The 19,032-nt window shown below is 52.4% G+C and overlaps 1 protein-coding gene and 1 long non-coding RNA gene across 7 annotated transcripts in view; one reads left to right on the forward strand and one right to left on the reverse strand.

Moving 5' to 3' along the window:
- The window catches only part of ITGB5 (integrin subunit beta 5), a 131,482-nt gene extending 113,110 nt beyond the window's left edge, over positions 1–18,372 (forward strand). For all 6 annotated transcript variants that reach the window (XM_077990904.1, XM_077990906.1, XM_077990902.1 and 3 more), the window contains 5 exon segments: positions 7,554–7,776; positions 12,236–12,336; positions 15,009–15,128; positions 16,791–16,957; positions 17,623–18,372. In XM_077990904.1, coding sequence (XP_077847030.1) covers positions 7,554–7,776; positions 12,236–12,336; positions 15,009–15,128; positions 16,791–16,957; positions 17,623–17,718 — 707 coding nt within the window. In that variant the 3' untranslated portion in view covers positions 17,719–18,372.
- LOC114676414 (uncharacterized) lies at positions 11,826–16,908 on the reverse strand. The gene is made up of 3 exons (XR_013414361.1): positions 16,771–16,908; positions 15,805–16,036; positions 11,826–12,540 (listed from the first exon to the last, which is right to left on the reverse strand). It is a non-coding gene; the product is annotated as an uncharacterized LOC114676414 (long non-coding RNA).
- Positions 18,373–19,032: the final 660 nt, after the last annotated feature.

Here is a 19,032-nt window from a genome sequence, read left to right on the forward strand (position 1 = left end):
GCAGAGCCAGGAATAGTGCTTCTTAGGAGGGATTTCCCCCCAGGAAATCTTCAAAGCCCCAGACAGAGGCCGCCGTCCTCGCAAGCTTATGTATGTGTTTGGCTACAGACAGCCCATCCCGGCTCTGGCTCTGGTGCTCCAGAGAGGACGGTGGTTGGCCTAGCACGTGAGTGCCAAGCAGGTCCGTCACTGAGCTCTCCCCAGCGCCCAGCTCTCCCCAGCCGCTGCGCATTCCGAGCTTTGTAATCTCATCCCAGCTGCCCTGGCTCGACAGTGTCACACGGCCCCAGTCACACAGACACCAGCGACCTGAAGCACACAGCTGCTGACTTGGCTTCCTGCTTTGCCTGTGAAAGTTGATGGAGAGTTCCAGAAGCTGGGCCCAGAGTCTCACACAGAGCTGTCTAGAACACACATGAAATCTGACTTTGGGTGATGGGGAAATTACCTCCCAGGGGTAAAGGCTTCCAGCCACACTCCCTCTGTCTTTGAACCACTTCCTGTTTACATGGCCGCCTGTTCAGAGGAGAGGGGAAGAGGGAGGAGGAGGCAACACTGTTGGAGAGAGGGAAGGGTTCCTGGGGGATGTGAGGAGAGTGGGGAAACATGTGGGGGGGGAACTAAGGCAGAAACTGAGAGGAGACGATGAGAGGAAGCAGGAGGAAGTGAGTGTGTGTGCAGGACACACCGACTGGGGGAATGGGGGAGGGGGACCGGGCTGTGAGAAGAGAGAAGGGGGACGGCCCTCCTGTTTCAGGCGCTGAGCCCAGTCCTCCTTCTTCAGCCTTCTGTGAGCCAGAATGGACTCCCGGAGGGGATGGAGCTGCGCTGAGGGAAGCCAGGGAAGCCACAGTGCATTCCAGAGCTAGTGGAAACTATTTTTGAGCCAGCTATGGAGAGATGGTTTGTACCCTGAGGGCCTGACGTCTGCCTGGTTATAACACTGAGCTAGGTGAGGATGGGAAGAAGAGAACCCCTCCTCATTTCTGCCTTATCCCAAGCTGGCTCTTTCCTTCCTGCAGCCCCACTGCGTTCCTGCTAGTCCTCTGCAGTCACCCACGGCTGCCTTGGGCCTCTGCAGACCCAGAGTGGCGTTTGGGGGTAAATGGAGCAGTGGCTTTGTTCCTGGGCCAGAGTTGAGGGTCCCCGTGCCCTGCCTCAGAGGCCTCCCTGAGGGTCCCCTGCCCTGCCTCAGAGGCCCCGCTGAGGGTCCCCGTGCCCTGCCTCAGAGGCCCCGCTGAAGGTCCCCGTGCCGTGCCCTTCCTCAGAGGCCCCGCTGAGGGTCCCCGTGCCCTGCCTCAGAGGCCTCCCTGAGGGTCCCCGTGCCCTGCCTCAGAGGCCTCCCTGAGGGTCCCCTGCCCTGCCTCAGAGGCCCTGCTGAGGGCCACTGCGCCCTGCTCTGGCATGCCTCAGGGAGCTCCCCACGCAGGGCCGAAGGGGGCCTCTGTGGTGTGAGCCTCCCTGTCAAGGCACAGACTGGCCAAGCAGCTCCCTCAGGCCCTGGGTGTTCTCAGTCCTGGCTGTTCTTGCCTTCAACCGGGCATGGTCTAGGTAACCTCATGGGGCCCTTTAGCTGTGGAAGTCTGTGATTCAAGCTGACAAAAAGGGTACCCCTGCACAACCTCCAAAAAGACCTGTGCCAAGCTTCCCCAACACCCCGCCATGATAAGGCAGTGATGTTTAATGAGCCAACACTCTTCTAAGTGGTTTATAGAGGTTAAGCGAGCTAACTCATACAACAACCCTACCCGCAAGGCATTTTTACTGGCCCCATTTAAAAGTGAGGAAACCAATATACAAAGGGGTGAAATGGCAGCCATTGCTGGTGAATAGCAGATTCAGGAGACCAGCCCGGGCAGCCTGATTCCAGAATCCCTGCGTTAACTGCTGTACTCCACTGCCCCCTTTTCCAGGTGGTTCTTCATAGCCCAGCCCTGTTCTCCACTGCCCATGTTTCATGGTGAACAGGCTCCTCTTCAGCCTCAGCCTTATGCACAACTCCCCACCCGCTCCTTCTCCTGGTTCTGTTGGTCCCTGAGACCACAGGGTAGTGGGAGGTTGGGGAGGCTGGTGGTGGGGGGCCTCTCACACCCAGGTCACATGTTTCTCGCCCCCTAGTAGTACCTTTGGCTCATTGCCTTCCATCCCCTTTGCTCCTTCTCCTCTTTTGAGATTGTGCCATCCCTCCACTTTTCCTGTCATGTACCTCCTGGTCACCCCCTACATTCCCCAAAGACCTTGATCCTGCCTCACACTCTTGCCCTCTGCCCCAAGTCCTGCTGTTCTGGGTGCCTTGCCTTTCCCTGTGGACAAGCTGTACTACACGTGGGTCTCTGAGTTCCTAGAGTGTCAGCTCCAGTGGCACCCACAGCAATGCCAGCTCCCATGTCCTGATGCCCCACGTGTCAGAGATCACTTGGAATAGCGCTGATATTTCTGACAGCATTCCTGCAAGGGAGACATTATCCCCATCGACACAGGAGGAAATGGATCATCAGAGAAGCTTAGGGACCTGCCCAAAGTGACACAGGGATCTGAACTGAGCTCCAGCCCGTGCCCTCAGCTTGTCACGCAGCTGGTCACCCTGTTTCCCTGAACTCCTCTGCTGTTGGAACTTAAGGCTTCAGCCACACCCTTGCCCTCAGCCCAGCCTCTCCTTTCTCCCAGTCTGTCTCTACTGTGAGCTCTTCAGTTTGCCATTCCCTTGATTTCTTCATTTCCCCGCCCCGCCCGGACTTTCTTCTGAATCGTTCTCTTTAATCTGAAGAATGTTCAAATCTATCCCATCTGCAAAATCCCCCATCCTCCTTGTCCTCCATCTCCCCCTACCTGTGGGAATTACCTGTGGAAGTTCCCTACGCTCACTGTCACCACCTCCTCACGCCCTGCAGGCTGGATTCTGTCCTCGCTGGTTTGTGGTGCAGCCTGGTAGCTGCTTTAGGATTTGCCTTCCTTGATGTCCACAGAGCGTTGATGCTGGGGCTTCGTCTCATGTCTCCCTGGGTTTACAGGGCCACTGGCTCCCCTCCTACCTCCCAGCCTGCCCCTTCCTCTGAATAGCCAGCATTTAATTTTATAAGAGGAGGCAAGAGGCTGTGTCTTGGCCCATAGCCCACACAAGCACTGTTTTGCTGATGGAAAGCTGTTGAATTCTATAAAGCTGAAAATCTGTATAAATAGACACATTTACAACTTCCTGTCCATTTGGCTATCAATCATTGTAACAAAGGTACTAATAATAACCCGCATGTGTAGCAATTCACGGCCTGCACAGGGATTTTGCATGTCCTTCAATATCCCTATCTGTGTGTAATGAAAATATTTTTTCTGTGGGCATCATTAAATTCAATTCCCTTTGCCGAGGTAGCATTAGACGTTAGCTTTGTTTTGATGAAGAGTCCTGACTTAGGTCCTCTGAGCACTGTCAGCCAGTTGGGATGTTGTTCCCAATCCCCATGATGGTGATTGATAGGTTATTGATCCTTGGGACAGGCCAAATGACCCTGGTCCTTTTAATGACATGTGTTCCTCCTAGGACATTAGGAGGGTCCGGGGCTGACCAAAAGATGCTGGCAATCTCTGAGCATGCAGGCTGAGGAAAAGGCAGGTTCAGGCTCAATGGCAGGAGCTGAGACATGTGAATTGGGATACAATGTAACCAGGCGTATGTAGCTTTTGACTGTCTGTTGGGTTGTGGAGTCTTGGACATCTTGGTTTCAACCAAGGTGGCAGGTAGTTGTGACTTGTGTGCCAGCTCCCACCACTTGGTAGAACCTACTTGGAGGACTGCATTGAGGATGCTGAGGGCAAGCCCAGGCCCCTTGGAGAAGAAGGGGCCTATGTCCTGTGAGGATACAGCGATGTCTGCCACAAGGGTGGAGAAGGAGATGTGCAACGTCTGCCATCGCTGCTTTAGGCTACGATGAACTCTGAAAGGCAGGGAACTACCCAAGGTAAACTCAACTGGGACTATTATCAGAGTCACAGAGGACAAGCCTTCTGGTGGCTTCAGAGATTTCATCAAGCGTGAAGCCTGGGGCTTATTTTCTGGTTTGGCCAGCTAGGGCTTTGCTTTGGAGTCATCAAATATTGGAGGCCAAAAAGTCATGTAGATGAAGGTTTTCTGATGTCCCACAGCCCCTCCACGGCTCCCACTGACTCATCCCCAGAAGCAGGCTGGGCTCCACACACCGCTGCTTTCCTGGCAGCTCCTGGCTGGGCTCAAGGGTGGTAGGAAGCTTTTAGGAATGGCCAGCAGCTCTGGCCATGAGTCCTGTTCCTGTCCAAGGAATGGTGGTGACCTCTGGTGAGCCACCAGCTCCCACCCTCTCCTACCCTTGACTCCTAACTCTTCTCAGACCCTAGGTCAGGGGCACACTCAGCCGCCTTGACCTTGGGCTGGGCTGTGGAACTCTCGGGCCTGCAAGGTATCAGACATACCCAAAGCAGTTAGGCTTCCCCGCCCGCCAGCCATCCCGGGGGGAAGTGAAGAGCAGCAGGCACCCTGCCTGACTCGCTGCCTCTCTGCGATAAGCAGGCCTTTTCACATGGAAGGCCAGTTTCCTCAACACAAATGCCTCACCCCAAGCCCAGGCCCTTCAGCAAAAGAATAGGCTACCTCCAAACCTTTGACGCTTTGACACATTGTACCACATTGTATTTGGATGATTTTATAGTGCTGCCAACAACAATTAGAGGAGGAAAGCAAACAATCCCCACCTGGTCTCTGTGCCGTCTTTGTTGCTTAGCACTGAGCATGCCTTTTACTCTTTGTATGTTAGTGTTTTGGGGATGGCGTGATGTACAAGCCATCGGAGAGTGCCCGAGCCGTATTAGGTCTGCCCTTAGAGTACACTCTGCAACTCACTTTGTAATGCATCTTTAAAAATACGGATTGATGGAAGGGCAGACAGCTGGATAGGTGTGCAGTCAAGCAGCAGGTCATATGCGAAGGTAGGATCTGCGTGGGGAGGATATGTATGTGTGCACTGCACAGTCCTTTCAACTTTGCTGCAGATTTGGAACTTTTCCTAACAGAATGTTGGGGTGCAGGGAATAATCCCCTGACAGTGAGCCATTGTAATTGAAACCAGGCTCTTGACCAATGTGGTCCCTGAGGCCAGAGAGTGAGGGAGCGGTGTGGATTGGATCCATTTCACCTGTGAAGGCTCCCCATGGGAGTTCCTGCTGCCAAGGCTCAAAAGTGGCGCTGGTCCCAGACTGGTGGAGAGGAGGGGCAGGGCCGCCCTCTGCCTCCCGGGGATGAGCTCGTGCTGCCCATTCCCCCAGCCTCCACTATGGAATCCTTGAGCGGCAGGGCACTGCCCTTCCCAGTGGCTTACCCCTCACATGCCCGCATCTACACAGTTAAGACTGCATTCCACAGCGGACTCCGGGCCCGAGTCTGGCTTTCCTTGCCTCTCCTGGAGGGCTTGCCATCTGCCTCAGTGCTGCCTGTGACATGGGAGGGCACCCGCTCAGCACACATTTGCTGTGGCTCTGAGCCCCCTGAGTAAGCAGAGAGGCTGTCTGAGCACAGGAGGGTTGGGAGGCTTGGCTGTCCAGATGGTCTCCCTGCCGCCTACAGGTTCTGGGCACCAGACAGTGGACGGAGCCCGGGGAAGCAGGGGCAGGAAGTTAAGTGGCGGGTGAAGAGGCTTTCTGGAGTTGAGTCCTGACCTATATTATGTTGTGGGCCACACACATTGGTGGTCCCAGGGAAGGTGCTGGGATCCAGTTAACAAGCCAGGTAACTGACTCAGATGTGGAAGTAAAATGAAAGGACTCCCCACTCCGCCTCTCCAGTCACCCACTAGTTTGTGGGTGGTGCTCAGCAAATGAAACTCTTGGTTGTATTAATATCAGCCTTCACATAATGGCATTAGGGAAAAAAATAATACAAAGTCGATTTTTTAAAAAGTACCAATTATAGCACTGCATTCTGCCTCTGATTGTGTAGAAAATGGAGAATCCACTGTCAGGCCCTTGGTCCCTTGGAAGATGGTGCTGTCTAGTCTTTTCACAGTCCAGCATGCTCACACTCCAAAACAAACATACCCTCACACTCCAACACACACAGACTCTCACACTCAGACACACACACATCCTCCCTTACACACACTTGCACTCCAACACACACTCATACACTCACACTTTAGCACACTCACACACACTCATGCACACTTGCACCCAAACACACTCTCACACACACACTTAAATACTTACACACACTTGTACTCAAACACACTCATACACACACTTGCTTTCTCACACATACACACACATTCCTCTGAGCTGAGTGATACTCCTGCCCTCACACCTGCTGAGTGGGGCAGCGCCCGCCTCTCCACCCTTGCAGGCTATGGAGAGGACCCCCTGCAAGGAAGGGCCAGGGCATCCCTCCACAGGTTCTCGCCCTGGCTGGGTGTGCTCACAGGAGGCAGTAGACCCTGGTATTTAGATCATGGACTCTGGAGCCAGACTCTCTGGGTTTGAGTCCTGGCTCTGCTGCCACCAGCTGCGTGACCATCAACCATTGCTTCATCTTTCTGGGTCTTGGTTTCACCCCTCATATAACAAGGACAATAATGCCTGCCCCATAAGTCGCTGTGCGGATTCATCACGTTTCTACGTGTAAGGTGCTCATATAGGAAGCCCTGGTGAGTGTTAGCTGCTGCTGCTCCTGTTCTCAGCATCTGCTCCTAAATCATCCATTTCTGGGCTTCGGGTCCCTGGGCAGGAATTCAGCTTCTAACCGGGACTCAGGGAGAACAACTGTGTTTTCTGCTGTGGCTGTAACAGATGACTGCAGATTTAGTGACATAAAGCAACACGGCCTTATTTTCTTACAGTTCTGGAGGTCAGAAGCCTGAAATCATTTTCACTGGGCTGACGCGGAGGTATCAGCAGGGCTGCACTCCCTCCAAGGCTCCCAGGGAGCATCGGCTTCCTGGCCTTTCCAGCCTCCACAGCCACATTCCTTGCATTCCTTGGCTCTTGGCATCCTCCCCATCTTCAGACCAGCAGCCAGCATCCTGCTTCTGTTGTCCCACTGCCACCTTCCTGCGTAGTCCAGTCTCCCTCACTCCTTCTCAGAAGAACCTTGGTGATTACATTTGGGGCCCACAGAGATAATCCAGGAGAATCCCTCATCTCAAAATCCTTAACTTAATCTCATCTGTGAAAGCTCTTTTGCTGTAGAAGGTAACATTGATACTCTGGGGATTGGAGTGGGAACATATTTGGGGGCCAGTATTCATACAACTGAGGCAGGAGGAAGCTTCCCTGGGTCCTGGCCCTGTGGCCCAACTTGGCCAAGTTCTGGACCAACCTGGAGCACTAGTCTAGACCCAGCCTGGCCACACCAGCTGCCAGGGTCCCCTGCTGTCCCTTCATGCTGGCTCTAGGCCCTCTATCTCCCCAAATAGGCTCTGAGGGCAGAGCTGGTGTTCCATTCTCTGCTGAATCCCAGTCGTGGCATGTGGGGCACCAGATGGTTCTGCACTTGTGTGTAAAGGTGAGCAGGTGCTGATATGCCACATGTATCCTTTTAGGCCATGGTGAGTGTCACTGCGGGGAATGCAAGTGCCATGCAGGTTACATCGGGGACAACTGTAACTGCTCGACAGACATCAGCACATGCCGGGGCAAAGATGGCCAGATCTGCAGTGAGCGCGGGCACTGTCTCTGTGGGCAGTGCCAATGCACGGAGCCGGGGGCCTTTGGGGAGATGTGTGAGAAGTGCCCCACCTGCCCGGATGCGTGCAGCACCAAGAGGTACTGGTTCCACCAACAGCCCCACCTTACTTCTCACCCAGGCCAGGCCTGTGGTCCAGCCAGGCAGCCCTCAGGGCTGGCCAGCCTCCACTCCCCACCTCCCACATCTCCCACCCGGCCAGCCTCACTGGGGAGCCGCACCCTTACCAACAGTAACTGAAACTGTGGCTTTCAAACACTGGTTCCATAAGGGTTTTGTAAGAAAACAAAAACACAACAAGAAATACAAAACTGCTACTCTGTTCCTAAACACATTTAGAAATTACAAGATCACAGATTTAAGTGAAATTAAACTGGTGTTGGTACCAAAAATAGCACCTTCTCAGAGCCTTGAGTGTACTATTGTGTGCTTTCACAGGAGAATACAGCGTGCATCTTTTTTCAAATGAATTTAATCCTCCACACTGATATCTCCCAAGCAGTGTTTCACAGAACCCCTATGGGAAATGCTGACAAACATCACCAGAAGGTAAATTGGAAAGAGGCTGGGCGCGGTGGCTCACACCTGTAATCCCAGCACTTTGGGAGGCTGAGACGGGTGGATCACTTAAGGTCAGGAGTTTGAGACCAGCCTGGCCAACATGGTGAAACCCTGTCTCTACTAAAAATACAAAAATTAGCTGGGCGTGGTGGCGCATGCCTGTAATCTCAGCTGGTCTGGAGGCTGAGGCAGGAAAATGGCTTGAACCTGGGAGAGGGACATTGCAAGATCGTGCCACTGCACCCCAGCCTGGGCAACAGAGTGAGACTCTGTCTCAAAAAGGGTAAATTGGAGATAAAGGCACCCGACCTAAATAAGGCATGCCAGAAACCACTGCAATGGCTTTTGAATTTTCTGCTCCATTTATACAGATAATAGAACGCGGGCTCTGCGCTGCTGCTGAACGCAGAGATTGTCTAGAACTGGGCCCCAGCCTTCGCTGACTCGGCCACGGCCTCCTGTAGCCGTGCTGACCTCCTTCTGCTCAGCCCCGCACGCTCCACCAGAGTGCAAATGAGAGGGAATTACAGAATGATGCCCCTGGAAAGCAGGAGTGGCATTTGCTCTTGGAGTTTGCTGGAGAAACAGCTGTGTCATCATTATCCATGCTAAGGAGGCAGGGACACAGAGGATAAGAAACAAATCATAATACAAACGTCGCTTCTCTTTGGCTGAGGAACGCATCTGTGATTTTCTCTTGGCAGATTTCCCTTCCAAATGTCTGGCTCAGGCTGATAATGAAATGAGTTCATGCTCCCTGCGCCTGCAGTGGCTGCTGGTCAGTCTGTGCTCAGAAACGTTCTGGGTGGCAGAACCCCTGGTTGGACATTTGCCATAAATAACCCAGGCGTGGGTAAATGAAAGCTGGCTGCAGATGGAGAGACAAGATAGACAGGACTGGGTTTTAATGTGTTTAATTGGAGGGGATGGGGGAGAGTAAGGAAGAAGAAAAACAGATCTTCTTTAGATCTGCTAAGAGCAGAGAAAAAACAGATCCAAGTAGAAACAGCCTGGGGAAGGTTAGGATCCTGGATCTGGAGCCCAGATAGCTGTGGCCATCCCAGCATGGAGTCAGCCATTATCCACGTTTTGTACCCGAGGGAGGTGCCCCCACCTCCAGCTCCCAGCAGCAGAACCTTTTTGAGTCTATGCTCCTAGTCCTTGGGGCACACTAGGTTAATGGGGAGTGGGGGTCAAGCTAGGACAATACACATGGAGCCCATCAAACGAGTCTTGCCTTCCTACAGCACAACAGGCAATGGAGGATTGGCCTTAAGTCAAAAGCCCAGGGGAAAACAGCTCTAGCTTTAAATGTTTAAAGCACTGATTTCCTAGAAGACATAGACTTAACAATTTATTATTCATTACACAATATGAAGGGAGCAAGGAGAGCAAAGAGACGCCACAAGGGAATATCATGATCATGATTCTTTCTTCTTCTTCTTCTTTTTTTTTTTTTTTTTTTTTGAGACAGGGTCTCGCTCTGTCACCCAGATTGGAATGCAGTGGCATCATCACAGCTTACTGCAGCCTTGAACTCCTGGGCTCAAGCGATCCTCCTGCCTCAGCCTCCCAGGTAGCTAGGACTATAGACTTGCACCACCACAGCTGGCTAATTTTTATTTTTTATAGAGACAGGGTCTTGCTATATTGACCAGGCTGGTCTCAAACTTCTAAACTCAAGCGATCCTCCCACTTCAGCCTCCCAAAGTGTTGGGATTACAGGAGGCGTGAGCCATTGCACCCAGCCCACTATTCCTTCTTATTTGTCCCTGGGCCACACTGACCCTCTCTGTCTCTTTCACAGCCTAGTTGAAACTTTTTTTTTAATGAAGTCCTTTTGATGGTGACTTATATCAGTCTGGTTTTTCTACTTGCTGCTTGTTGAGAGGCACCAGGTTTTGAATGTCCTACGTCCTTTTTTTTCTGGGGGTTTCAGAGCAGCCAGTCTTCATTTTCTGGATCTAACCAACCACACTCTTCACTTCGGGTGAGTTCACACTCAACCCCAGCTGATTTCAATTAACAGGCTCTCAGCGCAAAGTCTCTCTAAACAACTTAATTTTTTTAAAGGGCAGACTTATTTTAGTACATGAGTACAATATATTACAAGTTTCAACCAGTACATGGGGCATATGAGTTAGACTGATATGTCCACATGGATACTTAGGGAGTGTTTCCTGGAAGCGGCCTGGAGCTGTGGTTTAACAACAGAGAATCAGACGGCAGGGACAGAGAATCCTGGCCCGGAGCGAAAGCAGCCCTCTTCTTAGCCCTGTGCTAATCTGGGAGGCTGATGGGGGGGAGGGGTGGGTCGGGGGCAGCTGGGTCAGCATGAATGACTGAAGCTGGAGCCACCCCTTCCTGGCCCCCAGCCAGGTCTCAGCTGCCCACCTTCCAGGGCTGTGACTGTTGGGAGAGTTACCATCTTGTTTCTAACTTCAGAATGTTTCCATAAAGTCAGTCCCAGGAGAGCGGGATTTTGTGGCCAGTTCAGGGATGGTTGAGCTCCTAAGCATATCCGAACCTCTTAGGAGGCCTAGTCTGAGAGGTGGGGCATCTGGCTGCAGAACCTCAAGTCCTCCTCCGTAAAATAAAGAGGACTTAGTGAAATGGTCTCAGAGCTCCCAGCCAGTTCTGCTCCTCCACTTCGCAGTTTCTGTACTGGCAATGTTTTAGTAGCTGGTCTCTTAATCCCAAGGTGTTAGGAAACAGATGATGATAAAGGAACCACATTGCAGTTGCACATCCCTCTGTATTTTTGGCAGAGAGCTTTCTGCACACACAGCCCCTTTGGTCCCCACAGGCCTGTGGCGGCACAGCAGCTGTCCCTCGTGTAGTTGAGGTTCTGAGGAGGTCACCCCCTGCACTCTGGTGGCCTCCCCAGCACACCTGGCTCTTGAGTCCTGACCCGGTTTCCTAGGCGCCTCTCCTGGGGTCTCACTCTCCTCAAAGGCCACCAGGCAGCACGGCATCACAAAGTCCTTGAGAATGACACGCCCCAGCCCTCTCCTCCCTGGAGCTTTGTGCTCACCATCCCCCAGCCACCAGCGGAGCCTGGGACCTCTCCCCTTGAACATCAGCTTTACAGTCGTGCAGCCAGAGCGTAGCTCCCCGCCCTGTGACCTCAGGAATCCCGTTCTCCCAAATGTCTCCTAAGACAGAGAAAGAATGTCTGGAACTTGGTTTTGATGATATAAAGTATAATACTGACCATTTAATTGAACTTTGTAGTCAAGCATTTTCACCCACTATCTGATTGAGCCAGCACCCACTGTTAGCCTGAGGTGGGAGGAGAGAGGCTCAAGCTGTCACTTTTGGGCTGCTCATCCATTTTCTAGAGGAGGCCCCTGTTAAAGAACAAGGGTTCCCTGGGAGGGAGCCATCACCCTAGAGCCTGTGCCAGAGCCTGGTGTAGACTGATTCGTGGGTTAAGAGGACAGCAGGCCTGGGGGACCTGGCAGGTGGACTCTGTCTGAGAGGGAGAAGGGGGCTGGAGCCCGAGATTCTCCAGGACAGTGGATCTCAGCCCTCGACACGCATCAGAATTGCCCAGGAAGCCTGGCCCTGGGGGTGTGGTTGGGCTCAGGTACTGGGAGTTTCTCTTGAAAGCTCCCTGGAGAGTTGAATGTGTGGGAGGGTTGAGATCCCTGCCCTGGGTGATGACCAGATGCCTCACCAGGCATTAGATGGACCAGAGTGCAAATGGATTTGGCTCCTGGTGTCAGAATTTGAAAGGTCTGCAACTTGACATGTAGACAAGACATGCCACTAAACTCACACAGGTTCCTCCAAGAACCCTTGGGCTTCCTCGCATAGCAACAAGAAAGGCAGAGCAGACACATTCCCTGAGGCTGAACATCTGCGGCTAGAAAGAAATGAAAGCCTTCCCAGGTCCTGCACTGTCGGGAGCTCAGGGACAGGTGTGGGACTGTTCTACATTGTCTGACACCCACCTTTATTTCCTCTTTTCCAAAGAGATTGCGTCGAGTGCCTGCTGCTCCACTCCGGGAAACCTGACAACCAGACCTGCCACAGCCTGTGCAGGGACGAGGTGATCACATGGGTGGACACCATCGGTGAGTGTGCCGCCGCCGCCTGGGCAGCCACGGTTTCTCTCCTCCCTGGGGAGGAGGGTGGTTTTAGCCTTGAGTCAGGAGGCACAGCCCAGGCTTCCTGGGCATAACTGTGGGCTCCCCATGAGGACCCGGTGCTGGAACCGTCATCCACGGCTGATGGGAATGTAGAATGGTACAGACTTTGGAAAGCAGCTTGGCAGTTTCCTAAAAAGTCAAACACAGAATACAATGTACCAATTCCACTCCCAGTTATACAGCCTAGAGAATTAGGTCCATATGTCCATATAAAAATGTGTACAAAGATGTTCACAGCAGCATTATTCACCATAGCCAAAGGTGGAAACGAACTAATGTCCATCAATGGATGAACAGAAAAGAAAACTAAGTGTGGTCTATATACAGTAGACACTATTGAGCCACTAAGAGGTATGAAGTACTGACACACGCTACGGCACAGGGAGGCCTGACCACAGTGCGGAGTGAAAGAAGCCATGTATTATATGGTTCTGTTCATATGAAATGTCTAACATAGGAAAAGCCATGGAGACAGAAAGTAGATTAGTGGTGGCCTGATGCTAGGGAGAAGGGAAAATTGGCACTGACTGCTAACAGGTGTGGATTTCTTTCTAGGGTGATGGAAATATTCAGAATTAGTAGGAATGGTTACACAACATTGTGAGTTCAGTAAAACGACTGATTGTACACTGTAAAATGGTTTAAATGGTTGGGGGCGTGGAATTATGCACCTTGAAAGGGAATCTGCATCTCAGGCTTCCCTCACTGGCAGGCTTCCCCCCATCTTCACCTCTGACTTCTGCAAACTCCTGGCCCCCAGCTGCCTGTCTGTCTTGGTCCTAACTTACATCTTTTGTAGACTTCCTTGTTCCCACTTCCCTATTTTGACTCACTTCAGTCATGGCTTTTGAGGGATTTTTTGTCTTCCAGACACGGTCTCTGTCACTCAGGCTGGAGTGCAGTGGCACCATCATACCTCACTAAAGTCTCGACCTCCTGGGCTCAGGGAAACCTCTTGCCTCAGCCTCCCAAGTAGCTGGGACCTACAGGCATGTGCCACCATGCTACCACGCCTGGCAAATTTTTGTATTTTTTGTAGAAACAGGGTTTCACCATGTTGCCCAGTCTGGTCTCAAACTCCTGGGGTCAAGCAATCCACCTGCCTCAGCCTCCTAAAGTGTTGCCATTACAGGTGCCACCATGCCCAGCTACTTCTTAGTATTTGAGCTATGTATGCATCCAGCACATATTCACTGAGCGCCTACTGTGTGCCAGGTGCTGTCTATCTCCTTAGGAGACTGTGGGGAGTAGACCACAGTCTGGTTCCTCACATGCCTGTCTTCCTGCCCCTGCTTCTGTCTTGCGGCTCGGCCTGGCTGACCTCAGGTTCTGCCTGCAGACCTGGGCTGGTTGCCCCTAACCAGGTACACATGGTTAGAGAAGGAAACAATGCCTTCCTGTGGCCCAAGGACTGGTTCGCTTGGTTCATAGCAGTGACAGCCGTTCATGCACAGCTGCTTCCCAACCCAGTCCTCTGAGATAGAGCGGCAGAGAAAGCTTATGTTCCAATCTATCATTTACCCTTCTTCCTTCTTCCAGGCTTTTTTCATACGCACACACTCACATGCTCACTCACATTCACCCAGTCTGGAAGGGAGCTGAGACAGAAAGTCCAGGCTTTCATGTCTGATAACTGCACAAATTCATCTGCTTCCAGGTTACAGCTCCGTCTAGCAGCAAGGTTAAAAAGGTTAAAAAGGCAAGAGCTGGGAAGCGTTTCCCGCCCTGATGTTCACCTTCTGTTCCTCCCCAGGACCCATTGCCATCGCCGCCGCATTTCCTCACCCCTCGCCTCTCTTTGCACTTCCCCTAGTTCCTTTCCCTCCTAAAAAACAGCCTGCTAACCCTCTCCTGGGGAAGCCTTGGAATGTAGATAATGCCTGGACAGGGATGCCTCCACCTTGGGGAACGGTAGCAAGCGGGGAGGGAGTTGCTGAGGCAGCTTGAGGAAGGGGCTTCTTAATATGGAGGAGAGAGGCCGGGCAGTGTGCAGGGCTGGGCTGGGGACAGCCTGAGCTCCACGCTGTCTCACTTTATCTCCAGGCATGGGCACCAAGGTGGGCACCAGCCTCTCACTCAATGTCCTCATTGTCCTGTGGTTCTTTTTGATTTCACATCCCAGGAAGGAGTTGCTGCCTCTTGGCCACTGCGGCCAGCTCTCAGCCCCAAGTGGCCTGGGCTGTTTCTCAAATATGAAGCCTCACTCAAGCCTCAAAGGGGGCTGGGATGGCTCTTTCTTTCTTTTCTTTCTTTCTTTATCCCTTTAATTTCCGTGGCCAATCCATTCACCCGTCCCCACCCCGATACCATTAAAACCTTCTCTTATTTCACATCACCCCTGACTAACACTTCAGAGGCTTGGAGATCCTCTAATGTGTTCCACGTGTCCCCAAAGCCATCTAAATTCAGCCCTGGGACTGCGTTCTTGGTGTGAGAAACCTGAACTCATCTTCAAAGGCCCAGCCTCCTCTTAAGACTTTCTGCCCACTCCCCCCATGCCCTTTCCTTCTTCAAGGTGCTCGGCTCCCTGCCCCGACCATCAGCGGCTGTGGGCTGCTCAGAGAGACTCAGGCCATTCCCACTTGGTTTTCTTCCAGTGAAAGATGACCAGGAGGCTGTGCTTTGCTTCTACAAAACCGCGAAGGACTGCGTCATGATGTTCACCTACACGGAGCTCCCCAGTGGGAAGTCCAACCTGACCGTCCTCAGGGAGCCAGGTAGGTGAGGGCTGCGAGGGGATCGGCCCACTCAGCCAGCCCTCAGTTCTGATTTCTGATGCCATTCCCTTCTCTGGCACCACTGCCCTTTCTCTCCTCATTGGCCTTTCCAAACTCCAGGGAGAGGAGGGATACAATTTCTTATTTTTCTTTTATTTCTTTTTTTTTTTTTTAGACAGGCCATCACTGTGTCACCCAGGCTAGAGTGCGGTGGTGCCATCATGGCTCACTGCAGCCTTGACCTCCTCGGGTTCAGGTGATCCTCCCACCTCAGCCTCCCGAGCAGTTGGCACTACAGGCATGCACCACCACACCGGGCTAATTTTTGTGTTTTTTTGGTAGAGACAGGTTTTCACCACGTTGCCCAGGCTGGCCTTGAACTCCTGGGCTCAAGCGATCCACTTGCCTTGGCCTCACAAAGTGCTAAGATTATAGGTTTGAGCCACTGCACCTAACCAGTACAATTTCTCATGAAGATCAGATCTAAGGTCACTGCTGCTCCACTCCTCGAGTTTAGAAGAAAGATGAGTGTGCAGCTGGGGGCCCATTCTTGGGGCAAAGCTCTAGGGGTGCGTGAGTCAGGGCAATGGGAGTTATAGAAGGATAGGGCCCTGTCCCTGGGAGAGTCTTCTGTTGGAGGAGCTCAGAGGTGAAAGGAACCACAGAACATACCTACCCTGCACAGCCAAAGGCAGCAAGGAGCCGCTGTGTTCTGCAGGGAGGGTGCAGGGCATCGGGACCACCTGGGCTGGGCAGGGTATCACTCAAGTCAGGGAGCATCCAGCTTCACACACAGCCCGGGCAGGGCTGCTGCTCTTCCCAGCGTGGATTCCAAGGACAACGGAGCGCTGGGTTCAACATTCCTGCTGCTCCCATGCTCAGTTTCCAGAACCACTGAAGAGGTCAAGCTGTAATCCAAATACCAAAATTCTGCCTCTGCTTGGACTCAGGGACCAATAACCTTTGCCTTGGAGTAATTGGAATTTCTGATATCACCCCTTACATTCTTCTTGGGGGTGAGGAGGCAGGGGTGGAGCAGAAAAAGATTTGCTCTCTTCAGTTGACAGCACTGCAAACTATTTTTCCAAATTGGGCCCAACCACATAATGTGCCTTCCTGAGGCCAGAGGCAGAGAGAAGTGTGGTACCAGCCTAGGACACACGCCTGTAAGAATGAGGCTTTGTTTCCAGTGCTGTCTCTGCGGTTCTTTGAAAATAAGCACATTTACTCCAAGGAATTCCACACTAAAGGCTTACAAATGTTGGCCCCCAGCCCAGACCTTGTAGAAGTGGCTTCATGGTACCTCCTGCCTGCCAGTCTGCTCCTGAAACCATGTACATGAAAGCTGAGTGGGTCCAGCATCCCACAGTGGAGACCGGGCCAGGCAGGGCATGGGTGCTGCCCATGAGGGGAAAGGCAGCTATGCCCCAGGGCTCTCATCTAGACTTTGCCACACTTGCTGTGTGACTTTGGAACAGCCACTGGCCCTTTTGAATCTTTCATTTTTTGTACATTGGGGAAACCTTCCTGAGGATCTAAGAGAGCCAAGGAGAAGGCCTTTGGGAGGGGTGCAACTTTTATCTCAGAAATGCCTGCAGCTGGGGGGTGGGAGGGGCATGGTGATGCTAGTGGCTTTGCTTACCATGTTTCTGGTCCCCCCAGAGTGTGGAAACACCCCCAACGCCATGACCATCCTCCTGGCTGTGGTCGGCAGCATCCTCCTGGTTGGGCTCGCACTCCTGGCTATCTGGAAGCTGCTCGTCACCATCCACGACCGGAGGGAGTTTGCAAAGTTCCAGAGCGAGCGATCCAGGGCCCGCTATGAAATGGTAAGCATGTGGGAAATGGGAAGCAGAGACTTCAAGCTCAGAGGCGTGGTTGAGTTCAGTGGTACATTAGCAATAGAGGCTCACTAATGTCTTTGGCATTAAAAACAAAGAACACCAGAAAGACTGTGCCCAGTTCTGAACGGAGAGAATTGCACAACCCCAGTGCAGAGTGACCTGCACAGATCCCTGTTCCAAACCCAGATCAGGAGGGTCATGGGGGCAGAGGCGCTGGGTGTGCCTCAGGAAGAGTCTGATCAGTCTTAGAGAGACCACAGACCCACAGGAAAGCTCAGATTCTTATGGTCCATTACAACACTCACACCTGCAGTCTGGTCAGCCCAGGCGGACTGCAAACGCCCAAAGGACTGAGCGCAGAGTCAGTGCCTGCTGAACCTGGGCTTGGTTTCTGTTAAAGCTGGAAGGGACTTCAGAGACCTTCTGACCCAACTCCTCCTTCCAGAGGTGGATAGTGCAAGCTTAGAGAAGGCGAGAGCTTTCCCGGGGAACACAGAGCTGTCCTAGAGCACATGGCCATCTCCTCCTGAGTGCTCTGCCTGCTGCTGTCGTGGGTGGCTGACCTGGGAAGGGATCCTAGGGCGGTGTCTGCTGGTTTGAGTGTGTGAGCTAACATGTGTCCTCATCCTCTTCCCCGCCATGTTCTGTAGGCTTCAAACCCATTGTACAGAAAGCCCATCTCCACGCACACTGTGGACTTCACCTTCAACAAGTTCAATAAATCCTACAATGGCACTGTGGACTGATGTTTCCTTCTCCGAGCGTCTGGAGGGGGGAACTAATGAAAAGGTCAGACTGAAACGCCTTGCACGGCTGCTCGGCTTGATCACAGCTCCCTAGGTAGGCACCACAGAGAAGACCTTCTAGTGAGCCTGGGCCAGGCGCCCACATTGCCTGCGCAGGAAGGTGCCTGGCCATGTCACCTGGCTGCTAGGCCAGAGCCATGCCAGGCTGCATCTCTCCGAGCTTGGGATAAAGCAAGGGGACCTTGGCGCTCTCAGCTTTCCCTGCCACATCCAGCTTGTTGTCCCAATGAAATACTGAGATGCTGGGCTGTCTCTCCCTTCCAGGAGTGCTGGGCCCCGAGCCTGGCCAGACAAGAGGACTGTCAGGAAGGGTCAGAGTGTGTAAAACCAGCATACAGTTTGGCTTTTTTCACATTGATCATTTTTATATGAAATAAAAAGATCCTGCATTTATGGTGTAGTTCTGAGTCCGGAGACTTTTCTGCCTGATGGCTATGCCTTGCACACAGGTGTTGGTGATGGGGCTGTTGAGATGCCTGTCGAAGGTCCATCGTTTGCAAATGTCAGTTTCCTCTCCTGTCCGTGTTTGTTTAGTACTTTTGTAATGAAAAGAAACAAGACTGTTTGGGATTGAAAGTAAAGATTAAAACCAAAGGAATTTGTGTTTGTCTGATACTCTCTGTATTTGTTTCTTTCTGAACGGACTTAAAATGGTGCCCGCAGTGAGGACTGAAGCGGCCGTGTACTTCCTCAGGGGTGGGACACAAGCTGGTCTGATACTCCAGACTACAACTTGTCAGTAAGCATGAGGTGCTCGGGGCAGTCAGGGCTGTGCAAGGGAGCACTGAGCAGATACCTTTGGCCCCTTCCAGCTTTTACTGACAGAGTTCCAGGCTAGACACCATAAAAACCACCCCCTGGTCTCCCTCCCTTGTTCTAAGGAGCTGAGGCTGGAAATAGATTGTGCAGACAAGCGAGGGTTGAGTGGTGGTTCCCACACAAAGCCACCTCTTAAACATCATTAGCAATAGCAGTTCCCTTCCAAGGCCTCCCCTCACTCCCAAAACACTTATGTCCCATGCAGGCCCAGTGCAAAAAATACATTTGAGCTTTTTTCCTGCAGGGCCATGAAGTCCCCTTAGGTTCCCATATCTGAGATGGTTGTCTGACCCTCTCCCCTTATGTACAGAAGAGGAAACTGATTCTCAGAGAGGGGAAGTGGCTTGCCATTCAGTGTTAGGAGGTTGCTGAATGACAAACTGTTCCTAAGACCCCATCTCAGGCTGGCCAGAGGGCCAGCCTCCTCATTCCTAC

This window comes from Macaca mulatta, chromosome 2 (genome assembly GCF_049350105.2).
Source record: "Macaca mulatta isolate MMU2019108-1 chromosome 2, T2T-MMU8v2.0, whole genome shotgun sequence".
In the NCBI taxonomy this organism is placed as follows: Eukaryota; Metazoa; Chordata; class Mammalia; order Primates; family Cercopithecidae; genus Macaca; species Macaca mulatta.